Source organism: Manacus candei, unplaced genomic scaffold (genome assembly GCF_025592945.1).
Source record: "Manacus candei isolate 608988 ecotype Guabito, Panama unplaced genomic scaffold, ASM2559294v1 h1tg000056l, whole genome shotgun sequence".
In the NCBI taxonomy this organism is placed as follows: domain Eukaryota; kingdom Metazoa; phylum Chordata; class Aves; order Passeriformes; family Pipridae; genus Manacus; species Manacus candei.
Window position 1 is genome coordinate 2,743,410 of NW_026138104.1, and position 13,270 is coordinate 2,756,679.

Consider the following 13,270-nt stretch of genomic DNA (forward strand, 5'->3'; position numbering starts at 1 on the left):
TCCACAAGTTAGAGACAGTGCCACATGGGCTGACCATAAGATGGACTGCCCAAAAGTCCTGCCTGCAGATAAGACTACAGAAGTGGTGCAGCTGAGAAACAGCTCAGCGTTTCTCAGGACACTCATCCCTAAACTGAGCTATTGCACATGGTAATTTACAGTTTGAGGATGAAAAGGTTAGATTTTTTTGAAATTTTTTTTACCCCAAAGTCATCTGAAAAAAAATTAATTCCAGTGACTGTAAGGGACAGGCATTAGCTTGGAGGTAGTTCTTCCACAAGAAGTAGCCTGATAATCAAAGAATCACATTTCCTACCCCTTCTTTTCTATGTGTCTAAGAGCTGTATGAAAATGGAAATAAAGCATGCCCTCACATCTTGTTTATTCTGGGTTCACAGATAATCTTTTCCTTCAGAAACAATGACAGTGTTGTACTGTGGAAGGAGAGATGGCAAAAATATTAGTTTTCTCATCAATTATATTGCAATAGCAGGAATTAAGAAATCTCTTTTTTGTCATTATATTTCCATCACTAAATATTGATACAAATTACTTCATTTGATCTCCTTGGACAGGTCAGATATGCCATATAGATTTTTAAATTAAAATGACTTCTCCATTATGGACCGTATAAAAAGAATGGAATGTAGAATATGATACATTATAAAACCTTATTAAAAGTGTAAAGTGTGGTAAAAAAGTGTGCTATTAGAGAAAAAACAATGCAATTCAACTGATAACCCATTTCTTGATTTCTTCTTTTTAAGAAACTAAGACAGTATCAGTGACTAAATTCAGGCTAATCAAAGAATTGTTTACTCCTTCTTTGCTGATGAGGTTTGATTGATGCTCTGAGAGGCACAATTCACCATCTGAATTTTCTGCACAGGATTATATTGCCAATAGGTCCCTCTAGCAGGAGGCATAGTTTTTGTTTGTTTTCCTCCAAGCTGTTTAAAATTATAAACATATGGAGCAAACATATAACAATATTATGTCAACCCAAACTGGAATGTGAGTTTGTAACAGAATCTTCTTTAAAATAATCTAAACCATCTCTGTTACTCCAGTCTGACTTTAGCTGTAGCTAAAGTACCTTTTGGATTTGCCTTTCCCTCTTATAAATGAGATCCAGTGAATAAAGAGGTAATATATGCCAATTTCCCCACACAGACACTGACATGCTGCCAAATGCAGCCCAAAGCAAAGCAGGCTGCCTTCCATGGAAATTCACCCACACAAAACAGAATTATGTTTGTTATACTCTCCCTAAAACTGCCATACAATCCTTCTGTTTAATTTGAGAAGACAGGAAGAACATTGTAGTTAAAGTTTTAAACTTAAACCCCATGTAATAAAGGAAACAGCTTCTGTTGGGAGTCCTTCATATTGTAGATGTAGCTTACAGAATAAAGGGAGCTGACTTGCTAAAAAAAAAAAAAATTAAAAAAAGCAAGCAAGTTAAATCTGCCTGATATAGTGGCTCAGCAGAGAGGAGCATAGACTCTACTGAATTATAAGCGTCACAGTTGACTTACCAAGGCACTGTCTACATTTGGGAAATAAAGCAGTGGCTTGCACTGGCAGGGCTGCATTATCTATTGATGCATCCTTCTCAGCAGTAAAAATACCTGTTCATTAATCCACCCTGCATTCTTCCTTCCAGCACCTCCATGCTGTGAGAGTGTGCAAACATGACCAAAGGCAGAATTAAAGTGCAAACCAAATTATGTTTTAACTTGTAGTAATTACAACACATTACAATTACAATTGTGGTAAGTCTGGTGGTAGTTGGGATATTGTGTATCATAACCACCCTGAACTTTAGGGTTGCTGCACAGGCTGATTTCTTGTTTGCAGAGTGAAGGCTCTGGCACACAGTGTGGCTGCAGCAAGGTTGCTCTTTTTTGGGTTCGTGTCCTTCACGTGAGCTTCACTCAGGACCTGCGATTCTGCACCAAAGACAGTGCCAAGACGCCAGTCAAAATTTCTCTGCCTATTTCTCACCAGCTTCTTAACCTCTTTTGGGGTGAAGCCAATTGTATTGCTTTAGGCATTTACCAGGAAGTATGGATACAATGATGGGCTACCAGCAGACCTGGTTTATACCTGCTGGTGGCCTCTCATATTTTCAGTTAGTGACAGAAACAAGACTCCTTCCATTCTGAAAAATTACCTACAATGACATAAGCCAAAATACTGTTCCTTTAAAACGCATTAGACTTTTTCTAGTAACATCGAAGAACACGTTTGTGTTTCCTGGATTTTTAATAAAATACCCCAAACTAACATGAATTGTCTCGGGAAGAAAATATGTTACCTATTTTACTCAAACCACAATAATGTCTTTCTTTTGAGCAGTTTGGAAGAGTTTGATGAAGGACCATGCAGATGGCTGTTGTGCCAGGAAGATGTTCCTGCAACTGCATTTGCTATGCCCGAGTCCATCCTGTGGTTCATCACAGCTGGAGACAGCACCAGCCATGGCCACCAGCACCTCTGGAGAACAATGACTTTCATATATGCCCTAGCTGTTTCTCCAAGAATGGTAAATACTAGGTTTTTCATTTTAAATTGACAACAGGCTATTAGGGCCTTGAAAAACAAAACAAAACAAAACAAAAACACCACCAAAAACAACGACAAAAAAACCTCAGCAGAAAAATAAAGCACAAAATTTTAATGCAGAAACAGACTGGGAGCAGATAAATGCTGTCATGGCCTTGTTGACCTGCATAAAGTGGCCACCAAGCAAGGTAGCCACTGAGCATCCCAGATGTGGGACTAGGACTGGCTCCAGCCCACAGACCTTGCTGAGGTCTCTGCCTGTTGGACAAGACTGCCTGCAAGATTCGCCTTCACCTGGACTGCTGTAGCACTGCAAAGAAGCTGGGGGACGAGGCAGGAAGAGTGTGGCTTACAGTAAACTGAAAGCTTCGTTTTCAACAACTGCTGCCATATAACTCCACTGGAATACAGGTAAGTTCCTCCAAGGTGGTTCTGATTTCACTCTCTGCTCCAGCTGCTCCTGAAGTACTGCTGGACCCAGGGACAACGGAGAAGAGCAGAAAAGGGTCTGTGGCCATAATGTATGATGCAAGAGAGTGCACATAACGTGTATGTTTAAAAGGAGTAAAAAGCACAGGAAAGCCCTATGTCCACCTTATAGAATCATACAATAGATTGGGTTGGAAAAGACCTCCAAGATCATCACGTCCAACCCCTGATCCAACTCCAATTACTATATCATGGCACTAAGGGCCTTATTCCAGTCAATCTACCTGTCTGTAGACTGTCCAGTCAATCACCTCTGTCTAGGTGAAAACATGGTTCTTCTTATGGAAGTTTTGCGAAATGAATTGCAGAGATTCTTTCACTGCCTTTGTAAGTGAACAGAGAGGCCTTCACAGTTTTGCTGGTGGGTTTCTTCGTTATTCTTTTCTTGAGTTGTACCTGAGCACAAGCAGCATTAGCAGAAATGCTGTTGGTCTAACAGCAGAAATGTTGCTGCTTAACCTCTGCCTGCCCTGTTTCCACATAGGGAGGCATGGTGAAGAGACTGATAACTGAAGCTGCCCGCCTCTTGGCCTCCGCATCCTACAGCACCACGGAGACCAGGTGCATGGAGGTTACTGAACAGCAGGAAAGATATTTTTGTCATCTAACTTGAAGCATTTTGTCACCTGTCACCGTCCTCCTCACACAGAAATTGCAGCAGGTGAAAGAAGTGCATTTGTCAAAATAAGGGTAACTTGTTAAGGACTTGAGTGCCTTTTATATGCAGAGGATGCCAAATTTTATACTCTGTGACAGATATAAAACACAACAGATTAGCATTTTAAATCTAGGAATCACTTGCTACACAACTGAAAAAACTTAGCTACACCATACACTATCTTGCAAGCTTTTAGCTATTCCATTTGGTGTTCTGTAGCAACTTGATATTTTCAAAATGTGGTGCAGAAGAGCCATATTCTGTGGAAGGACCCACCTATTACAGTTTGCTAACCTGTAAATTAGTTTCAACTTGTAAAAGAAAATCTTCAGGATATACCCTATTGATGCAGCAAGAATTTTTGCACTACTTTTTTGAATGATAGTTTTATTTACTGTGCATAATTTAACCTATTGGCCAGAATTATTTTATTGACATATTTTTCAAAGATAGTTTGGAATGTACAAAAGATGACATTCATCTGAGATTACTGGAACAAACGTTTTTCTGTTTTATTGCACAGATGTGAGACAATATTCTTCAAACCCAATTTCCTAAAATTAGGGTTCTGTTTTTATGTTACTCTGCTTTCCAGGGATTCACAGCTCCTATGATGAATAGGTTTGCAATGCCTTGGAAGAGTCAAGCCAGTTTTGTTGAATTTCCTTAATAGTTACTCTTGAATCTAACCTTAGGCATAAGCTGTGAACATGCTGTCTCACAGAAGATGTCTCAGATTTTCAAATGTGTTCAGGTTTACCCTAAGTCTACACCACTGTTCAGTGAAAACATTAAATGTATATTGATTTTCATAGCTACGGAGAAACCAATACCAAGCACAAGTGAGTATCTCCATCAGTTACAGGTTGTAACTGTGACATTACCTCCATTATTGAAATGGAAAACAAAGCTTCTCCCAGAAATTTTAAGATTGGACATGCACAACTCTACTTCAAACCAACAGATTAAATGACTGAATCAGAAACTTAAGAGAGCAACACATGTGGCAGCATGTATGGTCCCTGAGGATGCTCCCTGTGGAAGGCTCTCATGGGCAGCTCAGAGGGCCATGAGCTGTAGGAAGGGCAGGGGCTTGGGGCTCATGGAACACGTTTTGCTTCAGAACGCGAAGCCACTCCTTTACTGCTGCTGCTCCACTGCCTGCCAGGTTGCACCCACCTTTCTGGGGCTAAGAGTATAAATTACAGCTTGTGAAGCTGTTTTGATGGTGCCATGATTTATTATTTCCATGATTTATAAGTGGCTGTCAGTGACAGGGCTACTGTGCTACGAAAAGCTGTGTTTCGTGGATGGGACCTCATCAGTGAGAGCAACAGCTTCCTCCTGATGGTTCTTTCATTTATCCAGATTTCCACATCTACATCCAAAATTAGACACTGTTTCCCAAGACACTTGTTTCACTAAACCACACTATAGCTCCTATTGGCTAGGACATTTTATTAGTACAGCTGAAAATAGGCTTCAAATATGAAGAATTAAACCTGACCAATGTTATCATTTCCAGTCATTTGATGCCAAACTTTCCCAAAGCAGAATAAGTTCCAATAAAAACAACAAAAAATCAATGTGAAATAAGATGCTCAAGATGTCCCTGTTCATTGCAGATGGGTGTGACTAGATCACCTCTCAAGGTCCCTTCCAACAAAAATTATTCTATGATTCTATAATATAGTAATTGAAATGATACAGATTAGTCTGTGTATCTTCCTGTTAGTTCATATCTAATTTTCCTATCAAAACATAATGATTATGGGAAACCAACACAGAATGTAATTTTATTACATCAAATTATTCAATACAGTAAGGTAAATATTTTCTGGATTTGGTATTATTGGGTTTGGTTTTATATTTTGGCTGGAATTATATGAAGTTTTCTTAATGTTTCTGACATAACCATTTTAGGCAAATACTTACTAAAAAAAAAAAAAACCTTGATGACACAAATTAAGGGATATCCCATGACAGTCGCAAGTCATGTTGTAGAGCCACACTGAAATTTATCTTAATAGATGCTTTTTGTATGAAAGAGAAAAATGACTGGATTCTACATTCACAGTGAAGGAGAAAACCAAAAGCACCTAATCATAGTATAACTGAGTTAAATTGGAAGAAAAAACAGCTTTCAAAACACGGGAAGAACTCAATTATTTCATATTTTTTCTCCCTCAGTGCTGTTACACTTTCTCCTCTAATCTATCCTGTAGTTTTTCTGATTGGAAACATTTGTAAGCCAGTATCTGGCATGTGTGTAGGTGGAAAATATTTAATTCGAAAAGTGAAAAATCCAGCCTTGCTCCAATTGAACCTAGCAGCAAAAGTTGGTATAATTCACAGTGAAGACAAATGCGGTTATTTTGGTTCTTTAGGCTCTAGCCCCACAATTCCAGCAGGACCTGTGTCTTCCAGGGACCAGAACTGACTTCTGCATGCAGACCATAATATCAGAAGATTTGCTGAGAGAGAGAAATCTTCCTCCAACCTCTGTGTTGGCCAATGTAACATGAGGTTTTCTAAAATACATAAGATTATTTACTACAATTTTATGTGTATTTCTACACATCAAAATATCATTGCCTTCTTGACCTCTGTGGCATATTGTAAGTGTAAGTTCTGCCCTTTAAATAACCTTTTACTGTTTTTCTTCTCTTCTCTTTTTGTACTCCCTTGTCAGTTTAGCAGGGACTTGATTTACCTTCTATTTTCCATTCAATATTTGTCTTTCTTCACACATCGCAAGTGTCACAGCATCTACAGTTCATTGTATTTGATCAAGTTAGATCACATATACATAGTGAAGTCCCTGAAACACACAGGCACTGCAAGATGAATTAAGGAGTCGCACAAGCTCTTAAAATCATATTTTATGAAACCAGTTGAAAAGCCAGTGGGTAATAAAAGGCAGTCAAACCACAGGTTCTGCAGAAAGTGAGTGCTATGAAGTAGCAGGTTGACCACTGTTTATTGCCTGCCAGCTAAACAAAATGAGATGCAACTTATTATTTGCTAGCTTTTCTGCCAGTCTGGTATGATGTAATTCACATTTCAGGTGGTAAGGCTGTGATCTCCTTTGACTGTAACATTCCCTTTGCTCTCACTGAATCTGTCCCTTTTCACCTCACTCCAAACATTCACATGGTAAAAAACTGCTGAGGGCCAGTTCCCTTACTGGTATCTAAAAGGTTGTTACTAATGGTGAGAATAACACTGTTTTCAGTAAATTACTACCTTCTTTCCCTACGGCAGGAAAAATCTGAGGACTGTTATGCCCTTCTCTGAGTTGTTCTAGTCAATGCCAGAAAGTAAAAGCTTTTTTTCTTTATCTGAGTTAAGAGAACAGAGAACCAGCAAGTACCCCAGCTTACAACTATGTCAACCCCAAACCCATATTTCTGGCAGAAAGTGCTGCTCTGGGGGTGGAAGTTGCTTCCCACGGTGACTACAGCACCTGCTACATCTGGAGTATGTGAACAGTAAATGAGAACTTCTCCTGAGATTTAGTTCAAGCTCCAGACACCACAAAGGAAACCCAAGTCACAGAACTTTGTGCAAGAAAGAAGGGTAAGTAGGTTTCATACAGATGTAAAAGCAGATTCTTAGGAGCAATATGTCGCTGGTACAGTTATTCCTTATGCAGGAACTGGAAAGAGTTGCGGTGTCCGTTTGTGTGCACGTGTATTGGTGCTCGTGTTTGCAAAGCGGGGCAAGTGCAGGAAGCTGGACTTGCCTGTCCTCAGCCCCAACAGGGCAAAGGTTTCCATATCCAAAAACTGCAAGTCCTCAAAGTACCAGGGAACCACAGAGGACACAGGATCTCTGAGGCTGGAGAGTTTCACTGTGCCTCCCTGTCTCCCCACCACCACAGCTCTTCTACAAGAAATGGAGTGGGGCCAGACTGTGGCTGGGCAGACATAGCACTTGGTATTGAATTAGCAGTAAAACAGTCATCACAAACAAAAAATCCAATGTTTTGAGCCCAAAAGACCAAAATTTCTCTGAGCAAAAGCGAATACTCAACAAGAACACCACAGTCATGCCTAATGGAAAGTTTACCGTAATTCAAAGATCAAAGTGTACGCCAAAATTAAATACACTCAGAAATGGTTGATAAAATGTAGCTGTTTTCCCAAAACATGAATCAGAGTTCCCAAACATAACAAAATGAGCCAAGATGGAATTGACAGCTACTCTTGGTGAATGCAATCCTACTTACAAAGTTCAACACAAAGAGGAAATTTAGCTCTCAGGAATAGGTGCTATTTATCATTTGCTTGCAATTCCCCAGCTGATCAACTCCCAGCTGTACACCAACTAAACATCAGGGGATTAACTCAGCTTTGAAACAGAGTAATCAGTCTATTTGGTATTTGTGCTGCCTCTCACATCATTACAATTCCTTAGAAACACATGGTATTATTTCACTACTGCACCAGCAAATTCCAAAAATGGTAGTTAAGCCAAACACTAGAAGGACTGTGAAAAAAACCCTCTTGAATAACAAGCACATAAGCAGCACCTTCTCTACTTCTCTACTGACTAAAAATTGTTTAATAGCATCCTGTCAGAGACTACAAGCATTGCTGGCATTGCTTGTTATACACATACTAATTAAATATATCTTAATGTGATGCTCAAAACACAAAGAAATTTCTTAGACTGAATTGTCACAGACTGAAGTAGTTGACATTGCTATGAAGCACTTGTATGATGGGGAATTTGCCTAGCCAGTGAGAAAATATCCTCATTTCCTGGTGTTCATCTGCTTTCACTGAGATACTGGTTGGTTTTCCAGAAGGATAAATGCTTCAGCCAGAGTTGTATTTTATATACATTTCCTAATGTGATAACATAATATATTCTCAGTGGTTTAGAGGGACTGCAAACAGAGAAGTCCAGTTCTCTGCCACTTACAGGTGACACCAACTTGTATGGGATGAAAGTGTCAGCTACATATCAGCAGTCAGTGCAGGGTTACAGAAAATTTGGGCCACCGCATGTAGGTGGACTCTGGTTGTACACATATAAATGCACACACAGAGACCCCAGCCAGGCACCTTAGAGCTCCATCCTTGGACACAGTACAGACACTTCAATTCTGTTCCTGACACAGCACAGTAAACCCATGGCCATCTCAATAATAGTCCACTTGAATGCTAGTGAAAAAGAAAATGGAAAACAGACACACAAGCAGGAGACAAAGGAGGACAATCCTATATGGATTTCTTCCATGTGTAAGTGCCAGCTGCTGCAGCATGGAGATACCAGGATTCTTCTGCAGAAAAATAGCTGCTAAAATGTCTCTTATTTCCCATTCTGAAACTGTACCTGTAAATACAGTTTGGGGCTTATTTGTTTGCTTGCTTTTCTTACACATGCTGCCACTCTGTCATGCACTGACAGTCTTGCTCCAAAAGTTAATTAAATGTTCAATATATATTACAACTTCCTTCCATTAGTATTCATTTGTAGAAGTCTGGGTCATCTAACCCATTAAGTTCAGATACATATAATTTGTTCTAAATGTATGCTCATTATTTGCTATGAAAATATGAAAGGGATTTCTACAGAAGCCTTTTATTCAATATCATTTCATGCATAGTCAAATAGGTAGTACAAATAGTATCGATTCTATTTTTGAATCTCTGTATCATGAGGGTTGGGGTTCCAGGCACATGGGTTGCTACAATGCAATCTGAAAATCCATATTACCAGCAGATGATTCAAAGGGACACATTTAATTGTAAGCTGTCAAATATGTGCCAAGTGTTGCTTTAAAAATAATTTCCGAGGCAAGACAACTCTGATCTTTGAACTTCTTACTTCCAACTCAAAATTTCAGTAATATTTTGTTGAAAAATGATAAATACTTTATTAAATATGATAATTAATACTTTGCTATAAAATTTCAGGCAGTTATTTCAAGATTAAAATAATTTAATAATTATAATAATTTAACAATGGAAGGTATAAATAATTGCTATTTTGAAAATCAGATAGAAATAATATTATTCCAGGGAAGAAAAGTATTTCTTCTCACCTACCTTATGCTCTATCTGAATTCAATAATTCCCTAGAAGTGAACATTGGCTAACAGTCCCTTGCCAAGAATAAATCAGTGAATCTCCTTAATTAACCAGTAATGCCAATTATAAATTAAGGCTTCTACATCTGCATATTTTAGACAGCAACAGCCAAAAAATAATGTTCTTGTCCCTACCACCAGCCTCATTCAGAAAAAGAGCAAGGTGCATGCTAAACTGAATTTCTCCATCCCTTCATTCACTTCACTATCCCAGGTGGTCAAGGCAGTCCTGCCAAAATTTTTCAGACCAGAGTTGCACAGCTCATGAGTCTTCTACTTCTACAAAATGAACATCAATCACATAATATGAATGATGGACCCAGAAACAATTTTCTTATTATATGAATCCCAAGTTTCCATACTTGCCAAGCAAGTTCAGGACAATGAATACACAAAGCTTAGTGTAATTTTAGTTACTACTTTGGATAGCAGAGATATAAGAATGAAGAGTACATCACTCAGTATATTTTTTTTCCTTTTTTTTTCTTTTTTCCAAAAGAGAAGGAGCTGTACGATTTTTATGTAGGATAAGAACATTTGTATGGTCTGAATATACCAATCCTTCCATTTACACCTGTCTGAAGTGTTAATTTCAATGGAAAATCACTTTGGCAGGTGCAGAAGTAACAAGTTTCAAACTGTCAAAAAAAAAAAAAAAGCTAGAAGTTAAACAGATAGTTACAAATACTTCTTGGAATTTCTTTTCACAGTTCAATGGTCATAGAGGCACCACAATGAGTCTTGAATTTTAGACCCCTCTGTGCCTGAAGACAAGTGTGACTGAAATAGCCCTATCCAGTTGAATTTCCTGACCAGAAGAAAACCCGAACAGCTTTTCCAACACTGGTTTCTAAACCTTTGTGAATCCATTACATACTTTCATTTATTTATTTATTTACTCCGGAATGCATAAAAATTCACTAGGTAGGAAAAATGAATTCAGAATAAAAGGACATCTTTCTATTTTAAGCATTAAGAAGGCATCAGACCCACTAATGTCTTCTAAAAGATTGGTGTCTCTGGGTTTTCATTGAGCTTACGGGTCTAGAACAGGGCCCATAAGATGAATGAACATGCAGCAGCTCTCCCAGAAATACTTTAGTCTGAAGTGGCTGAACTGGGACATACTCATGTATTGACTGGGTTATTGGGAGAATATGGCCTGTTTCAAGCTACCCCTGAGACGTGGAAGGGTCTTTGTGAGAGAAACAAAAGTTGGCTGGAGAGGAGCAGGATGTTGCATGGTCTCCTCTATCTGCTTTGTAAAAACCAGCACTTCCTACAGCAGGAGCTTTTTCCCATCTGCTTTCTTTGCTCTGTGATTACATGTGTAAGCAACCAGAATTTATGAGTTCACACAGGCCAAACAAAAATGCTAAAATTTTTCATACCAAGAAAATGGCAGGAGAGGGAGTCAAGTGAAAGGTCAGGTCAAAGGCTGTGAGAAGTTATACACAAATGAGTCAACAGCCCACACGTAGACATATCCAAACAATGAAACGCTTCTGCATTGTAATATCCTCACTAAATTTTTCAGTTCCCCGACTGAAACATTTTAGGTCCATTAACATGATTCCTCTAATAGTGCAGACATACTTTTTATGCAGAGATGCCTCTGGAGATACGATAACTGGAGGAATATTCCTCTCTATCAGGAGAACTGTCAGAGGAAATTAGTCTAATATGCGTGCACAGTGCTCCTCCAGAAGAGGAAGGCTGCTCCCTTATGGGGAGATGAATGGAGCCGCAAGGATGATGTAGGCTTTGGTTATTCCCTTTTGTTTCTTGCTTGAAGCACTTTTAGATTGTGTTAGGAGACTTTAAGCACTAGAAGTAAATGAGAGCTTCCATTTACTTTTCTGGTAATTTAATGTTTGGCAAACTGGAAAATATACAGATTAATAGATCTGCCAGGCTCAGAAACATCTGGTTTAACAAATTAATGAGTCTGCATGAAAAAGAGAAAAAAATGCAATGCCATGAAAAGCTTTTCTTTCCTGACAGGTTACATACACATTAGCTGGGTGTCCTGTCCCTCCTCTCCAGTGGGGGTTCAGAAGCTCAGCAATGCAAGTAAGAGGATTTCTATTGACATCAGTGACTTCTGTGGTCTTTGAGTAGATGCTAAGGACTTACCCTGCTCTAGTAAAATGTTGAGGGAACATTGCATTGATTTTAACGACAGTTTAGTCATTTCACACCTAAAAAAGAGGTTAAAAAACATATGTGAAGCAGAAATTCTCTGAGAAAAGGTGTGATACATAACTTTGGGTGAATAAATTGTCCTGACACTGACCCAAGGAGATCAAAATAGCTTTTAGAAAATTCTGTTTCTTTTGAAGTTAAGACAAAAACAGTCCACCAATGCCTTTTATATTTACAATTTGCAACACAGGTCTGTAAAAGGGGAGAGCAACACCTAGAAAGGCTGTAATTGTTTTCCTGCTGAAGTTTCACAGGTGGACTGATAGACACTGGTACAGAGGAAACTGGGAGGACCCTGGACAAGAACACTGAGATGCATTGTGATGAACTGTGGACATTTTGTGTCTCTTACACAAATGCACTTTCCTCGTGTTGGTGGGGTGCCCATTTTCCTCCTACCTCCATGTCACTAGCTCCTCAGCCTCATATGTTTTCAGGTAGCTGCCTCAGTCTGAGAGGGGCAGCAGACCTATGGCCAGCTCTGTCAGGCATGCAGGGCAGCAGCTGCTTGCTGCACTGAAGCAGGAGCTCCAAGGAGTGCCCAGCCCAGACACATGTTCCCACCACCACCCAGCTGCAGAGGTGTCTCTGATGTCACTTAACCCACTGCTACACAGTTATGCACTTAAGAGAAGAAGGTGAAAAGTCTGAGGCTGGATCAAACCGAGGATCTCCCCTTTCCAAGCCCCAGCGTGACAGCAGCAGGTATCACTGAGAAGGCTGGGTCTGACATAGCAGAGGAGGTGCAGGAGGAGCATTACACAGGTGTCAGACTGGCAGAGGGGGACAATTTGCAACCTGTTGTCATCTTCTAAACCACTTAATAAGATGCTTTGGTGTATGATGCAAACGTTTTTTGAATCACAGCAGTACATTTCTCCAACCTATTCTTTGGAATCGTTGACATGTTTAAATATTTATTATAAAATAATATGACATTTCAATCCAATAAACACAGCATTTATCTCATCTAACAGACAAGAAGACAGTTACTCAAGCATCTCCCGGAGCTATTAAAATTACAACGTCTGGAAAGGTATACTCTTTGCCTGCTCCTAAGCTTGCAGGTGGTGGAGAGTCAGCAGTTCTCCACTGTGGGAGCAGGACTGGATCTAGTCTGCTCTAATCCCACCACCTCCAGTTGAAGTTCCAAACTACCAGAAATGTTGGGAAAGATTACTCTGCTTATCACCGGTGACTGAAAATTACTTTTAGAAACACAGAATGTCTTTAGTGACCTCGAAAAAAAA

At 39.4% G+C, this 13,270-nt stretch overlaps 1 protein-coding gene across 1 annotated transcript in view; it reads right to left on the reverse strand.

Moving 5' to 3' along the window:
- Positions 1-11,777: 11,777 nt before the first annotated feature.
- Positions 11,778-13,270, reverse strand: part of LOC127477612 (uncharacterized) — a 95,750-nt gene continuing 94,257 nt past the window's right edge. Inside the window, exon 3 of the mRNA XM_051802120.1 lies at positions 11,778-12,016. Within this exon, the coding sequence (XP_051658080.1) occupies positions 12,011-12,016 (6 nt within the window). The 3' untranslated portion in view covers positions 11,778-12,010. The remainder of the gene's footprint in view (positions 12,017-13,270) is intronic.